The sequence below is a fragment of the Monodon monoceros genome, unplaced genomic scaffold (genome assembly GCF_005190385.1).
Source record: "Monodon monoceros isolate NGI ecotype Baffin Bay Population unplaced genomic scaffold, NGI_Narwhal_1 Super_Scaffold_2, whole genome shotgun sequence".
In the NCBI taxonomy this organism is placed as follows: Eukaryota; Metazoa; Chordata; class Mammalia; order Artiodactyla; family Monodontidae; genus Monodon; species Monodon monoceros.
Window position 1 is genome coordinate 14,715,406 of NW_021703776.1, and position 17,734 is coordinate 14,733,139.

The window sequence follows — 17,734 nt, forward strand, 5'->3', positions numbered from 1 at the left end:
TTCTTAAATTGTGAGAATTGCCAACTTAAAAAAAAAAATAGAGTGGGTGTGGGGGAACTGCAGAAATCTCAAAAAATAATTCACTCGTGATAAATGAGGCAGCCATTGACACGTTTCTTAATCGAGCCTGCCTGTATACCAGTTAATGGAAAGACCCTCTGGATTTTAGTGTAGGGCCAGCTCTTGTCCACAGTGGCCTAGAGACACACTTGGGTCACTCACACGAACTTGGAATGTGACTTTTGGTTTATAAAATAGCAAAGCACACAGGCCCCTGGCAGGGCTTGGCATGGAGACCTAACAATTTAGCCCTCACCATTACCTTTCAGCCTCTTAAGTTTATATTGCAGATCATTAGGATACATCACATTTTACATAAATTCAGCTGACACTGAGAAAATCTGAGACCCTGGGTGATAAACACTGGTTTTTTCAATAAAAAATTGTCCAGCTACCGCTTATTAACTACAATCAGAAAGCCTTGAGAGTTTGTTTAGTGTCAGAGTTTCAGTTACTAAAGTCACAATGCTTTCAAAGAGCACAGAAACAATGGCTCACTTATAAATGATATGAAAATAGTATATTTATTCATCTTTAAGTAGTTTTTATTCATTGCTACTACTGCAGTATCAATTATTATATAAAGGTCTGCAAATTTATGCTTTCTTCAATGTCTTTTTCAATAGCTATTCAAATCATGTAGTCAAAAAATATCTTTTATTTTTGTTCTCTTATAATGCATTTCTCAAAGTTGTCTCAGCCCTTGTATCTATTTTCCTGTAAAGAAATACCTATTTTAAAGGATCTGCTTCCGTTTGATTAATATTATAGTTAGTTACACATTTATCTTGATGGGTGGAGTTGCAGATTGTTCATACTACTAAATAATATTGAATTTTTACAGTTCCCAAATATTGCTGCTTAAAGTGCGTTCACTTTTTAATTTACTAGGTAGCGGCAGTAAGTACCCTAGTGAACAGAGGGACAACGCCAAAAGCCTTTGTGTTCAGAAACTATGGACATTTTCCTGGCGTCAACTCTCACTATTTGGGAGGCTGTCAGTATAAAATGTGGCAGGCCATTAGAGCCTCATCTGCTGCTCCCGGCTACTTTGCAGAGTATGTGTTGGGAAATGATCTTCATCAGGTAAGTTGACTAATGTGGTTTATCTTCTAAAACTCTACATAATTAAAAAGAGTCAGCGCTTATTAAATGTCACCTGAACTTACAGAGGGATCAGCCAAGGAGACTTTCCTCGTGTCTCCACGTGGCAAAAGATGTGCGTGCAGTACAAGATAGTTGTACTTCTTGTTTGTTTTTCTTACATTAACAAGCCTTCTGGCTTGAGAGCATATTTTAGGAAAGATTTATTTGTATCTTCTGTAATGTGATTCATGGCCAGTTATGATAATTTTAATATGATAGGAAAATGAAGTAGTATGTATGCTTGGCTTTCCAAATGTAATAAAAATTAAAAGTGAAACACAGTCACTGAAAATGCAGAATGCCGTCTGTTTGACAGTTTTGGTGGACGTAGTTGGAAGGAGATGATGTAATAAAATAATAATAGTAAACACTCATTAGGTTAGCTAGGTGCCAGACACCTATGTAGTCCTTTGTGTGCATCTCCTCATACAATCCTCACTGCTTATGAGGCAGAGAGAGTGATTTCCATTTTGCAGATGAGAAATTGGAGTCTTAAGAAAAGCTAAGTAACTGGACTAGGGTTGCAGCTGTTAAGTGACAGAGTTAGGATGCTATCTATAATTACACTGTTTTAAAATTTATGGCTAAATGATCTATTAAGTTGAACATTATTTCTATGATGTTGAATGATGTATACTTTCTCTGACATAGACGCATTTATTTATCATAAATTTTTTCCTTGTCAAGTTTTTCCACTGTTTTTGGAAATCTGAACTCATAACTTATACTAAATGATAAAAGTCAACAGAGCTTTTGAGCTGATACTTCCAAAATATATGTTTTTAACATATGCTTAATTTTTTATATGCTATCCCACTGCATTCTCCTTTGATGGAGTCAATAACCTTAACTCTCCTCTCCACTCACTGGTATGCACTTGGTATTCACATATATGTTGAGAAGAAAACATATTTTGCCAAGGATTTTTAGATGTTCAAAAGCTCACAGATCTGCTATATAAACTACATATCAACTATATAATTTTAATTTACATGTGTCAATATTATAATAACTAAAATGTGGTTATCAATTTTATTTTCTCCTATAATTTTATGTAACAGCTTAGATATATTTTTAAATGTTATCCCATTTTCAGCTATCCCATTTTCTTTCTGTCTTACCAGAAGTAATGTCATAATCTTAGTAGTTAGGAGATGAAAATGGGTTCCTTTCATCTTTGGAGTCAGTGCAGACTATTTCCCACTTGGTCAGATCAGTCATTGCAGAGTTATGTAAGGCACTTCCCCTTCCTGCCTTTGTCTGCTTTATACCACCCCCTCAGGGCAGAAAGTGCTAGCTGTAGAGTTTCTTTCTGACATAGATTTCAGGACTTATTGGTCAAAATTAAAATTTTATTTTAATATGTATCTTGCTGTTTGTAACAACAGTTTCTCCATATTCCATAGTATTTTCACCGTGTCATAAATGGAGAAATAACAGTGTATTTGGGAATATAATAGTTTAGGTTTGTAACTTACGACTTTAAGATGATTGTCATGCTACAAAATTGCAGTTTCGCCAAATACTAGTGAAAGTCTCAATTAAGTTACTGCATTTCAGGACCATATGTTCCCAGACTCCCAAAGAAGTTATCTCATTTGCTCATTATTCTTTATCTAAGAGGAAGTAGTTCTAAGGTTTAATTCAGTCCTGTAGAATACAAATAACAAACCAGAGTAATTCAGTGCTGCTTCTTCCATTTCAGATAAGCTAATGATATTCCTTTCCATGCATAGCAATTTTTATTTTGATGACTATAATCTTTGAACTTAGGCTGATCTACAGATTAAAATAACTTCTTACATAAATTTTATTTAAAGCATATAACTACACACGGAAATATACTCAGTATTTTGTAATAACCTATAAGGGAAGAGAATCTGAAGGAGAATATATATATATATAAAAAACTGAATGGCTGTGCTGTATACCTGAAACTAACATGATATTATAAATGAACTATACTTCGATTTAAAAAAATTAAAAAGTGTGGACTTCCCTGGTGATCCAGTGGTTAAGACTCCAGGCTTCCACTGCAGCAGGCGCAGGTTCGATCCCTGGTCAGGGAACTAAGATCCCACATGTTGTGTGGTACAGCCAAAAGTAAAAATAAATAAAATAAGTAAAAAATTAAAAAATAATGCATGTCACCACATATACAGAGAATATACGTTCATGTAAATCAGTGACTTGATTCCAAAAAGACTGGCACATCTAACTTAAGAATATTCAGAAGGAAGCTGGAGTCTAAGCAAACCTTATTTAAGCAAATATTTTTCTTATTGCGTATCCTTTTCAGGATACTTGAGGAAGAGGGATATTTTTCTCCTCTAAAGACACCATGAAAGGTTGATTAGAGTATTCTAAGGTGTGAATGATCTTAATTGCTTAAACAAAACATTCAAGCAAAGTTCCTTTCCAACCCTTCAAAAGTTGCCAAGAAGTTTAAAACTAAAATACACTACTTATTACAATCCTCTTATCCTTAGTTCTTAGAATAATTATATTCAGTATTTCCAGTCTCATTTTTAAAATCCTTTTTAACTGTCATGTCTGACATACGTTTTAATGAAAGCTCGTATCCTTTTTCAGGTAAAGTATAAATTATACATTTATCAGGTAAACTATAAATTATACATTTATATTCTATTTGAACAGTTATTGAAAGCACTGCTATAAGTAATTAAGAGGCATCAGTCAGTAGATGGGTAGATTTCATTTGTCTTTGTAAAGAGAAGAGTGTTATTACAGTATTACAAGGCTTATTAGATGTCCTAGGAAATTATAAAGTAGGAAGAATTCTTTTTGAGTAGCTTCCAACGTATTATTTCTCTACCCCATCCAAGTAGCATCATATTTATCAAATAAAACTTTTTACACAACATTATCCCTTCTCTCTTTTTAACAGCTTTATTGAAGTAAAATTGATTAAAAAAAAAAACTACACATATTTGATATATACAATCTGATGAGTTTGGTCATATGCATATCCCTTCTCTCTTATCTTTTTCCATGTCAGCCTCCAAAATTAAATCATTTATTCACTGTCTTTGGAGAAAGATCCTGATAAATTAGCTTGCGCTGAAGGTTTTGATGGCAGATTCTAATATATTATTTCTTTTAGACTTTATTTACATTTTAAAAGGTTACGTTCAGAACTCAGCATACATTAACATAAAATGAATTATGATATTTCATATAAACTTTCCAGATAAAGAGTGTTTTTAGCAGAAAGAGCCTGCCTAGCATTTTCTGTGCTAAATTATGCCTGTGCCAGGCCACAACTAATAATTTTCATTATAACTGGACAAAAATGTAGTGAGTGCTTACTCAGTGCCAGGCCCTATGTTAACCATAAAAAATATAAAGGTTTTTAATAATTGCTAGCATATTGTTTGTGTTTCCTGGATCTTACCCTCAAATAGCTCAAACCAGGAGAATATAAACAGAGTTACAGAATGAGATGATAAATTCAATAATAAAAATATGTACAGGGTTAAGAAGTAGTGTAAAAGATGTGATTTATTTTGTCAGGATTGGCTCTACAAAGAAGTCGTCTTCTGAGTTTATGTATAAAGAGTGAATAGTTGATTAGGATAGAAATAGGATGGGGAGGGGAGGTTGGGGAGTCATTGCTTAATGGTTGCAGATTCTGTTTGTGGAAATAGTGGTGATAATTGTAAAACATTTTGAATGTTATTAATGCCACTGACTTGTAACCTTAAAAAAGGTTAAAAGGACCAATTTTATATTATATATATTTTAACATAATAAAAAACAAATTTTTTAAAAACCCTATAGGGAGTTCCCTGGTGGTTTAGTGGTTAAGATTTGGCGCTTTCATTGCTGTGGTCCAGGTTCAGTGCCTGGTTGGGGAACTGAGATCCTGCAAGCTGCGCAGTGTGGCCAAAAAAATAAAAAGAGTTTCTTAAAAAATAAAATAAAAATATTAAACCCTACCACAAAACAAAAAACAAACAAAAATATTAAACCCTAAAAAATAAGATGAGATGATCAAGAGGCATTCGTGTTGCCCAGTGGTTATTTTCTGGTATAAATTCTGATTTATGATTTGAAATGATTAAATATACATTAAAAGCAATAAAAAGTATCTAAATATTAGGCTATTAAGTACATGCATGATGTACTGCAGTTAAAATACAATCGTGTGTGTACTTCTAAAAGATAATATCAATTTATTTAATAAGTTTATTTTTCAAGTCTGTTTTACCTCAGCACCTAGCATGAGCAGTGGCTGACAAACACCAAGTACACAGTAACTAACTGTGAGTATGAATACTGTAATGAATGGAAAGGCTTCAGGAGATCCCGTAGACATAACGTTAGCCTAAGGACTTGCTGACAGCAGAGGCGTCTGACGAGAGTAGGCTAACTAAACAGAGCTTAAGGAATGGTGTGCCTCACCACTGGACTAAAGTGAGTGCCAAAAATGTTAACTTCTGCACTTTTTTTGATGGAAAGCAAGTAAAGTTTAAGGAACAGGAATTTAATTTGAAGCATGGCTATTAAAACTATTGAAAACTTGGCAACTTTTGATGTGGGATTAATTTTACTATTAATTCTTGGTAAACCTTGTTTGCCCCTTCTTTTCTCCCCTTTTTGTCTTCTCTAATCCTTCTTTATAGCTTTTATAATAATGAAGTGTTTCATGTAAAATACCTAGATGAGAGAAAAACAAATACCTTATGCTAACATATATATATATATATATATATATATGGAATCTAAAAAAAAAAAAGGGTTCTGAAGAACCTAGGGGCAGGACAGGAATAATGATGCAGACGTAGAGAATGGACTTGAGGACATGGGGAGGGGGAAGGGTAAGCTGGGACGAAGTGAGAGAGTGGCATGGATGTATATACACTACCGAATGTAAAATAGATAGCTAGTGGGAAGCAGCTGCATAGCACAGGGAGAGCAGCTCCGTGCTTTGTGACCACCTAGAGGGGTGGGATAGGGAGGGCGGGAGGGAGACACAAGAGGGAAGAGATATGGGGATATATGTATATGTATATGTATAGCTGATTCACTTTGTTATAAAGCAGAAACTAACACACCATTGTAAAGCAGTTACACTCCAATGAAGATGTTAAAAATAAATAAAATAATAGAAAATAAAATACCCAGATGATTAGAAGTTACACAGAGTATAAGTATAGAATTTAAGATAAAAATAATATAATAAAGAAATAACTTTTTTGCTAAATTAGAAATGAAATATGGGATGGGTATCATTCATATTAATTGAGAACAAAGGAAATAGTTGAAAGGATTAAATTAAAATTTGTACTTGGGAAAGCCTTTAGGAAATAACTTATTACTGTCCACATTTAATGAGTCCAAGTAGATTTTTGCAGTTGAATAATACAAATGCCTAGCCAATTCATGACTTTCAACAGATATATAGATAGCTAAATTTAAAAATAGTTCCCTTCAGCTGCTGAATGGATAAACAAACTGTGATACATCTAAATAATGAAATATTCCTCAGCAGTAAAAAGGAATTAATTACTGACATATTCAATGACACGGATGGATCTCACAAAGCATTATTCTAGGTGAAAGAACCCAGACCCCAAAACCACATACTGCATGATTCCATTTATTTTGATAACAAGAGCTAATGTGTGATCTTGGAGAGTAGACAAAAGAATATTTTTTGAAGATAAGATTGAGAACTGAGAGTCCAAGGTGTTACAAAGATGTGAAGTCACACGGGGTAGTAAAAAGAATTTCCACCCCTTTCTACATGGGATAGATAGAAAGTCTGTGAGCCAGGTGCTGACTTAATTAGTTGACTGGGGAGGTTGCTAGGTGACAACAGTGATGAGGAAGTGGTGGCTTGGCTGAATAGCCGAGCCTTTAAAGAGCGTGAATTTCCCAAGTGGATTAGGACTAATAATGGTCTGGAAGGGATGCTGTAACAAGTAAGACATTATCCCTCCTCCTAGCCACTGAGATATGAAAGAATCAACACCTCCTGGGAAATAATGTCAGGGAAGAGCTGCGTTTCTGCTAAGTCAAAGAAGAGAGGGGCTTCCCTGGTGGCGCAGTGGTTGGGAGTCCGCCTGCCGATGCAGGGGACACGGGTTCGTGCCCCGGTCCGGGAGGATCCCACATGCCGTGGAGCGGCTGGGCCCGTGAGCCATGGCCGCTGAGCCTGCGCGTCCGGAGCCTGTGCTCCGCAGCGGGAGAGGCCACAGCAGTGAGAGGCCTGTGTACCGCAAAAAAAAAAAAAAAGAAGAAGAAGAGAGCACTTTCAGAAGTAGGTGAGACTACGTTGGGAGTTCTAACAATTCCACAGAGCACAGTGGAAGGGTTTAGAGCACTTTCAGAAGTAGGTGAGACTACGTTGGGAGTTCTAACAATTCCACAGAGCACAGTGGAAGGGTTTAGGAGGCGGGGAAGGAGTATTGGACTGTGTCGGTGGCCAGGAAGCTCAGAGAATTAAATGCCATTACAGTAACAAGGCACGTGGAGTTTCAAATGACATGTGAATTTAGTTCCTACTTGTTCTTCGAGGCAAGCGGGTGATCGGTTCCAGCAGATATAGTCTCAGTTCATCTGCGGTCAAACTCAGCACACACAAGGATAGTGGTCCCCAAAACTATGGTCACTACATGCTTTTTGGCCTCTTTGAATTACTATAATAAAGGTGCCTTCATTTAAAATATGTACTGCAATACTGCATGACAATTTAAGGTTGTATTTCTCTTCCCATTCTTGCGGAAAGCATGTTTTTTCAAAATTCTTTTTTAATGTACTGGTACGGAATTCAGCATTGTCTTATCTTCCAGTAGAAATGGATTGTTTTCTACTAAGTATGTTAGGATTATTTAAGTTAGGTTCTTGAGGGAATAATGACTCTTGGACCATGTTTTGAAGAATAAGTGGGAGCTGAGCAAAGAAGGGGGCTGGGGAAGGAGAATTTTGAGTTGACAGCATGTGCAGAGCCCTGAAGTCAAGAGAATGTGACTCCTTCTGAAAACTGCAAGTAATTCATGAATGGCCAGACCGTAGGATTACAAGATATTGAATTTCATGTAGCTTCAAAATACAAGTCTAGAATTAGTAGGTACAGGTTACAGGGAGGGAGATTTGGGCTTATTAGAAGGAATAATTTCTAACAGTTTATAGCTTTTCAAAATTGAATGGATATACTAATACCAAGTGAGGTTTATCCCAGGAATGTGAGACTAGTTAATATACTTTTTTTTTGAAATTTTTTAAAATTGAAGTATAGTTGATTTACAATGTCTTGTTAGTTTCAGGTATACAGCAAAGTGATTCAGTTACACATTTTTATATAAACCTATCCTTTTTCAGATTCTTTTCCCATATAGGTTATTACAGAATACTGAGTACAGTTCCTTGTACTATACAGTACGTTCTTGTTGTTTATCTATTTTATATATAGTGGTGTGTATATGTTAATTCCAACCTCCTAATTTGTTCTTCCCCCCTCCCCTTTCCTCTTTGGTAACCGTAAGTTTGTTTTCTATGCCTGTGGGTCTATTTCTGTTTTGTCAATAAGTTCATTTGTATCTTTTTTTTTTAAGATTCCACATATAAGCAATATCATATGATATTTGTCTTTGGTTACATCCTTTTATTCTGCTACATTCTTACAGCACTCTATCAGCATATTTTACCCTTCCTGCCTTGTGGAGTCTTCGAAATCAATGCTTATTTTGAAGCATTGATAAATGCTTAGAACTATAAAGTTGCCTGCTTTGTTTAGGTTATATCTGCAGTAAATGAATTTGGTACTTTGAAATTGTATTGTTAATAAAATTTCAACTTAAATTAATAAATTTGGTTATATTAGATTTGTGAAAGAACTGGTCTTGTTTGTTTGGTAGAACCACAATTCTTTTGTTAAATTTTATACAGAATCTATATTAACCACTAAACAAGGATAAAAATATTAAAAAACTAATTCAGTTCATTTCAGTAGTTTTGAGCAAAATATACAGAGCAATCCAAGAAGAAGTTCAGAGAATTTTGTAACAGGAAAGGAAAATTTAGTAAAGCCAGTGAGGCCAGTGAGTTTTCACATGACTTCTTTTGCACCTGTAGTATATAAAATAAATTCACTTGAAAGGAATCTCTTGTTTTTAAATAATTTTTTCAGTTTATAACGTAGTTCAGCTTTCCTGGTGAGTAAATTTCAAACTGTTGAAAATATAATTTGTTTTCATATTTGTAAAAGAGAATTTCACTTTGAAGAGTTCTGTCCTATATTTGCTTGACTTATGTTTTGCAGGATGGAGGTTTGCTCCTGAATAACCCTTCAGCGTTAGCAATACACGAGTGTAAATGTCTTTGGCCAGACGTCCCATTAGAGTGCATAGTATCCTTGGGCACTGGACGTTATGAGAGTGACGTGAGAAACACCGCGACACACACAAGCCTGAAAACCAAACTGTCTAACGTTATCAACAGTGCTACAGACACAGAAGGTTAGTCTGTTTATTTGCTGCCTTAACGTACTTCTAGAATTCAGTTTCTGATAGAATATGCTGATGCTCACTGCAAAGAGTATGTTGTTATGTCTCTGTTGTAGGCTTAGGAAGCACATGGGAGCAGGTGTTTGTCGTTTCTCTTTCTCTTCACTCATTTCTTCCCAGTAACCCTGCAGTAGTGATTTCTCCATGTGGGAGCTAGAGCTACCTTGGCCTCCTTACAGCTGGAGAAGTAGCTGAAGCAGGAATAGCACAAAGGCTTGGTTGGAGACTCTTAAGAAACAGGGAAAAGGAAAGGTGTCGGGTTGGTTTAGATAAACACATGGTAACAGGGAGAGAATCAGGGTATTTATGGAATTTCGATAATTTAGTAATGTGGCGGCAAACTGGAATAAGTCCTTACTTCCACTCTGGCTGCCTCTATAATCTAGTCTTCATATAAAGGCTCAAGTGGTCCTTTTAAAATCTAAATTAAATCACATCTTTACCCGGCTCAAAACCATCTAGGCTTCCCATCACAGAACAAAATCCAAAAGCCTCATTCACTGAAATTCACCAGGCCCTGGAAGGACCTGGCCTTTGAATGCGTCTTCCCCCTCTCTCAAGACGTGTCTCCTGTATGAAGTGTGTCCAGCTACACTATAACTCTTGCTGTTTCTCAAACTTGCTAGGAAGGCTCCTACCTCAGGGAATTGTCTTCTCTTTGTAAGGCCTTCCCCCAGATACATGCTTGATTCCCACCCTCACTTCATTCAGGTCTCTGTTCAGGTATCACTTCCCCAGAGAGTCTTTTCTGATCACTTTCTAAACCCGTCACCATCTCACTCACTGTAACCCCTTATCCTGCTTCTTTCTTTCTTTTTTTTCCTTCTTAGAGCATTTATCTCATTATGGATGTATTGGTTTAGCCAAAAAGTTCATTCGGGTTTTCCAGTAAGGCGGTACGAAAAACCCGAACAAACTTTTTGGCCAACCCAATATATTACATGTTTGCTTGTTGAATTGCTTATGGTCTCTGTAGCCCACCAGGATGTAAGCAGGAACTTCTCCTGTTCACTGTGTGGACTGCAATGCCTGGCACATAGTAGGCAGTCAGTACTTGTTGACTTTCTAGTTTGGGCCTTGAGGTCTAGATCTCCTTATTTTACTATATTATTTTTCAGTCCTATGTGAAATCTGTTATTAAATTTGTAAAAGTTATTGTTCCCAGTTAACAGCCCCTTGCTTCTGAATCTCATTCTTTCTATATTATCATGTTACTGACTGAGTCATTAGCCTACATGAGGCTCTTGAACTCCCCACTAAGGATGTTTATCTATTAAATGATAACCCAAGAAAAGGTGACATTCTGGATTTTTCACTATCTGAAATTTTGTTGTCAAATCAATATTCTTACCGTAAGCAGTCTTCTTAGAAAAAAATAGCTTTGATCACCCAGTCTCATAATACTTACATGTATACCTTGTGCAAACCATGTGATGGGCTCATTTGAAATTTTCAGGAAATATGAAATGCTGCTTTCATTCACTTGCACTCTAGTTAATGAAGAATTAAGAGTGAAACATATGTAATTGCTGATACTAGATGGTTATCGATGTATAGAAACAGCAGTGTCATTTGGTTCAATCTAATATATTATCAGTTGCCAAATAAACAGTGAATAGATGTAGACGGTTGAGCCTATGAGAAAACTAAACTAGATTGCTGTAGACAATTTACAAGAAGCAAATTAGACTTGATATGGGTCTTAAAAGATAGTTAGGGTTTGGACATTTTAAAAGAGGGTTCAGACTTCAACTTCTGGCCATGATGGAATAATAGGATCCATATATTTCCTCCTACCTTAAATCATTAGAAAACTGTACAGAGCAATGGTTTTCAGACATTAGATGACAGATGGCAAGGTCACTGATTCCTGAGAGAAGGAAAATAAATGAAGTAATCACATGACTGCCCAGCTTGTTTCTAGGTGATAGCATGAGGAGTGGGGAACTCAAGCAGGACAGTCCCAGGCTCTCAGAAAACAGAGTTTGGGATTCAAAGAGGCCAAGGAAATTAGAATTTGTGGGCAAAATACTACAGAGAAGGCAGCTTCATAGAGAGAGTGCTCTAGAGCTGTGCAGAGGCGTCCCCTTGAGTACTGATCTGTGTTGTGTGCAGGCATGTGAGGAAAGTACCCAAGGCAGATTACCCCAGAAAGGATTAAATAGAACAACGCTTGGGGCTCACACGGGACCAGGCAGCTCAGATTTCCATCACCTGAATTAGGAAGACCTTGTAATGTGTGGGATGTGCAGTAGAGTCCTCAGAAGGGTATTGTCTCAGTAGTGACATCAGATTAGTTCTAGACTGAAGGCTGCTCTGCGTCCACCCTAACACAGCTTCAAAGCAATTCTCAAAAAGATCAAATTGAGTTCCAGTTAACAGCATCCACTGTTGGAATAAAAGCCAGCAATATTTAAAGGAATGCAACAAATTCCAGCACACAAAAATATAAGATTCACAATGTTTGGCATGCAATTAAAAAATTACCAGGCATACAAAGAAGCATGAAAAGATACATTTAACCAGGAGAAAATCCGATCAGTGAGAACAGACCTAGATATGAAACATATGAGAGAATTGGCAGACAGAGGATGTTACAATAGCTATTCTAAGTATACTCCATGTTCAGTGAGATAGAGGAAGATTTGAAATGATGAGGAGAGAAATGGATGATATAGAAAGGACCCAAATCAAATCTGTAGAAGTGAAAAATGTAATGTGTGAAATGAAAAATACAGTTGATAAGATTAACAGCAATTCTGTACAAAAACATGGAGAAAAGAGAAGAAGAATAAATACTTACCAGCTCATTTCCTAAAGCCGGCATTACCCTGACACCTAAACCTGGCAAAAACATTATTAAAAATATTAAAATACCAATCAATATTCCCTATTAATATGTATGCAGAAGTCCTTAAAATATACTAATAAATTGAATTCAGCAGTATATAAAAAGGAGAATACAGCATAATCCAATAGGGTACATCTCAGGAATATGGGTTTGGCTTAACATTCAAAAAAAATCAATATAATTCACTGTATGAACAGACAAAAAAAAGGAAAAATTGATGATAATCTCAATAGATGCAGAAAGGGCATTTGGTAAAGTTCATCAGCTATTCATGAGAAAAGCTTTCAGCAGATTAGGAACAGGAGGGAACTTCCTCAGTCTGATAAAGGGCCTCTATGAAAAAGCTAGAGGTGGCACCGTGTTTAGTGGTGAAAGACCAAATCCTTTCTACTTAAGATGAGGAGCAGAGTAAGATGTTTCTCCTCGCTTCCAGCTAGTGTTGTACTGGAGGTCCTTTTTTTTGCAGTAAGGCAATAAAAGGAAATAAAAGGCATATAGATTAGAAATGAAAAGTAAATATTTATAGACAACCTAGTCGTCTATGCTGACAATCCTAAGGAATCTATAAAAATCTACTAGAACTAATAAGTGAGTTTAGCAAAGTTGAAGAATATAAGGTCAATAAAAATGAATTGTATTTCTGCATACTAGCAATGAACAATTAGAAATTGAAATTAAATATATACACAGATAGATACTATTTATAATAGCATCAAAATATTAAATACTTAAGAAACTATTTAACAAATTATATGCAAGTTCTGAGCAGGAGAAACTACAAAACACTACAGAGAGAAATTAAAGAAGGTCTAAATAAATCGATATATCAGTACTGTGCTCATGAATTGAAAATCTCGGTATTGTTATGGTGGCAGACCACAAATTGATCTATGGACTTCATGCAACTGCTATATAAATGAAAACGGACTTTTTCTGGAGTAGGGATTAACAAGATGACTATAAAATCTATATGAATATGGGAAGGACCTAGAATAACCAAAACAATTTTGAAAAAAAAAAAACAAAATTGGAGGACTTAGACCCCCTGATTTCAAGACTATAAAACTACAGTAAGCAAGGGTGGTATTTGCATAAAGACAGACAGAAGATCAGTGATACCTAATAGTACAGAAATTGATCCAGACATGTATGCTCAAAAGATTTTTGACAAAGGCAATTCAATGAGGAAAGGATAATCTTTTCAACAAATAGTACTGGGACAGTTAGATAACTGTATTTTAAAAATTGAACCTTGACCCTTCACATCATACACAGAACCTAACTGGAACTGGATCACAGACCTAAATACAAGAGTTAAAACTGCAAATCCTCTAGAATACCCTGGAGAAAATCTTAATGACCTTGGGTTAAGTAAAGAGTCTTTGATAGGACACAATAAATGTGGACATAACAGGAAAAACAGATGAATTAGACTTCATCAAGTTATAATTTTGTTCTTCAAAAGACACTTTTAATAAAATGAAGACAAGCTATAGACTGAAATAAAATATTAGTAAAATATATGTTTGATCCATCTTCAGAACCAAATGTATAATCAGATGCAATATATATAGAAAATGCTTACATTGTATAATATAAGGAATATACAGAGATGAAAACAAAAATTCATGGGGAAAAAAATGGCCAAGCACCTATTTGAACAGACGCTTCACTGAAGAAGATGTACAGTTGACTAATAAGTACATGGAAGACTTTTCAACATTATTAGTCCTTAGGGAAATGAAAATTAAAACCACAAGATCCCAGTACAGATCCTCTAAAATGATTAAAATTAAGACCAACAGTACCAAGTTTTGGCAAAGATGTGGAATAGTGGGAACTAAGATATCCTAGTGGTTGGCGTGCAGAAATGATACAACCATTTGGAAAACAGTGTTGTGGTTCTTAATAAGATAAATAAACTTTTACCATATGAATGAGAAATTTCATCTCTGAGTATTTACCCAAAAGAAATGGAACCATATATCTACAAAATGATTTAGGATTATTTCTAATAGCTAAAAACAGAAGAGAACCAGACCGGAGAGAACAAATTGTGTTATATCCGTACAGTGGATTACTACTTAGCAATAAAAAGGAAGGAACTATTGATCCATGCTGCAACATGTATTTCAGAAGCATTTTGCTGGGTAAAAGAAGCTAACCAGACCCAGAAGCGCTGTATATGTTTATGATTCTGTTTATATGAAATTCTAGAAAAGGCAAAGGGTAAGGGAGGACCAACCATAAAGAGGCATGAAGAAGCTTTTGGGATGACAGAAAATGTTCTATGTCGTGACTGTTGCGGTGGTAACAGTGTATATGTTTGTCAAAACCCGTCAATTTAGACACTTAAAATCGGCAAATCTTATTGTATGTAAATTATACCTCAATAAAGATGATCTCAAGAAATTAAAAAACATGTACTCCCATAAAAATTATTTATAAAAAAAGAAATTAAAAAACAAAAAAGGAATGTTGGAAAGGCATATCAGCAGTGGCTAACAGTATGACTGAAAACAGAGAAGAGAGTCCTGAAGCAGGGGTCCTAATTTATCAGAATGATATGGCGTATTTTGGGAGATGAATTTCATTTCATAGTTATATTCAATATTATGGATTCTTTACTCCTGCTGTTATTTAGCTGGAGTGTGAAAGTAAGCAAGGCTTTGTAATTTGCCTAAAATTGGATAATTGTAAATAATGTAAAATTAGATCATTGCAGAATAACTCGATTTTTTAATTCACCCTATCCTCTGTTTGTTTTAACAGAAGTCCATGTAATGCTTGATGGTCTGTTACCTCCTGACACCTATTTTAGATTTAATCCTGTTATTCGTGAAAACATACCTCTAGATGAAAGTCGAAATGAAAAGCTGGATCAGCTGCAGTTGGAGGGGTTGAAGTACATAGAAAGAAATGAAGAAAAAATGAAAAAACTTGCAAAAATATTAAGTCAAGAAAAAACAACTCTGCAGAAAATTAATGATTGGATAAAACTAAAAACTGACATGTATGAAGGCCTTCCATTCTTTTCAAAATTGTGATGAGTGTGTGCATATAGCCTCCTAACTGAAGGCCTGTTCAGAAGATCCACAGAATTCAATAAGGAATTGTGGGGTTCAGCATGACTACCTTTGAAATGCTTAGAATTCTGGGGAATCCTGAAAAGACAGTGTTCGGACCAGCTTGCACAGTACAGAGAGGGTGTGCGTGGTTACAGAATTCATCTGGGAATTAGGTTTTTATGATGTTAATAATTAACCACGTGTTAGGAATCTCACTGTGCCAGTTGGTTTTAGTACATATTGGTGTTGTATTTTTTGATGTTTGAAAATTTATTAATATATGTGCCAAACAAGGACTGAAAGCTGTCATATTATACTTGGTATTTTTACTTTAGTCACCATAATCATGTTAAATTTATTTGATCATTGATTTTCTTTCATGTGGAAAGCTAATTTCTTCTTAAAATAATTCATCTCTTTAAACATCACTTAGGTTTTCACTAGCTACATTCTGCATTCCAAATGTTGCCTTCTACTATTGTCATATCATCTAAACAGGTACAGAAAAAATGGGATTCTCTCTATCAGAGGACTTCTACATTTGAAATATGAAAGAGCTAGATACAGTTTTCTATTCCAAATGTGTTTATTTCAACATTGTTTCGTTCCGAAAGATAGGTGAAGTTCCAATCAACCACTTTTTCCCCCTGAAATTTCAAGGTAATGCTGTATGTTAACTTTTCTAGCTCTAGCTTAGCATTCACTGTTATGAAAGTAATTATTTGAATTTACTGAGAAAATGCCCCATCATTAGCAAAAATAAACTATTGAAATAGTCTATGTTAAAAGGCTAATGTCATTTTTAAATTATTTATTGTTCATAATGTAGCCCTTCTTCTCTTTGTAGCATTTGAATATACCTGTCAACAGTATGCTTTAAAAAAATGTCAGCCTTGTTTTACCTTACCTCCTTTAACCATCTGGACTTCACAGAGGTTAACAACATATACACCAACCCGAATCATTGTTTGTGCTAATCAGATTCATCCTTGTTGTGTTATCTATCTGCCATGTAAATCTTTCACCATATTTAGATTTGTGAAGAGAAATGAAAAAAGGTGAGTGTCCTTTGCTTTGTACATGTAAACTAGAGCTAAACCCCTTACGGGAATTGTCATATTGTGTCTTTGCAACACTGATGCGAAGAGGCAGTGAGGCGTGGTTCACAGATGCTGGGGGAGCTGAGTGTCTGGGTGCAGCTCGGGCTCCGATGCAGAGCCCTTCTCTTTGTGACCTGGAGGAGGGTGGACAGCCTCTCTGGCCTTCAGATATTTTATTTGTAAAATGAGAAGAGCTGCCTCTAAAATTTTATTTCCTCTTACGGCAACTGAAAAGTAAATTCTGCAAATGTACAAGCAAAAGATAGGAAAAAGTGTGAAAATGAATTTTCAGTCCTACACAGGTAAAATATCTGCTCTTTTCAAAGAAGCAAAGAATTGTATGTTTTAAGAAATTGTAATAAATTATCCAACTTATCATTTATTTTAAACATAGAAAATAAAAATTATTTTGTAGCTCAGTCCTTTTGGGGTGTTTCAGTTCTTATTTCTGTAATAAATGCTGTGGTGGTAATATTTCAGTTCTGTTCTTGCTGCTGATGTTATTGTTTATTAAAAATAGCACCGGGACTTCCCTGGTGGCGCAGTGGTTAAGAATCCACCTGCCAACACGGGACATGGGTTCGAGCCCTGATCCGGGAAGATCCCACATGCTGCGGAGCAACTAAGCCCATGAGCCACAACTACTGAGCCTGCGCTCTAGAGCCCGTGAGCCACAACTACTGAGCCCAAGCACCACAGCTACTGAAGCCTGTGCGCCTAGAGCCTGTGCTCTGCAACAAGAGAAGCCCGCGCACGGCGACGAAGAGCAGCCCCCACTCGCCACAACTAGAGAAAGGCCACGCGCAGCAACAAAGACACAACACAGCCAAAATTAAAAATAAATAAATAAAATAAAATTTATTTAAAAGAAAAAAAAAGCACCTCGGGACTTCCCCAGCGGTCCAGTGGTTAAGACTGCACTTCCACTGCAGGGGGCACAGGTTTGATCCCTGGTCGGGGAACTAAGATCCTGCATGC

At 35.9% G+C, this 17,734-nt stretch overlaps 1 protein-coding gene across 4 annotated transcripts in view; it reads left to right on the forward strand.

Moving 5' to 3' along the window:
- PNPLA8 (patatin like phospholipase domain containing 8) overlaps positions 1 to 16,428 on the forward strand; it is a 134,960-nt gene extending 118,532 nt beyond the window's left edge. For all 4 annotated transcript variants that reach the window (XM_029234141.1, XM_029234142.1, XM_029234144.1 and 1 more), the window contains exons 8-10: positions 952 to 1,146; positions 9,494 to 9,689; positions 15,361 to 16,428. In XM_029234141.1, coding sequence (XP_029089974.1) covers positions 952 to 1,146; positions 9,494 to 9,689; positions 15,361 to 15,635 — 666 coding nt within the window. In that variant the 3' untranslated portion in view covers positions 15,636 to 16,428. The remainder of the gene's footprint in view (positions 1 to 951; positions 1,147 to 9,493; positions 9,690 to 15,360) is intronic.
- Positions 16,429 to 17,734: the final 1,306 nt, after the last annotated feature.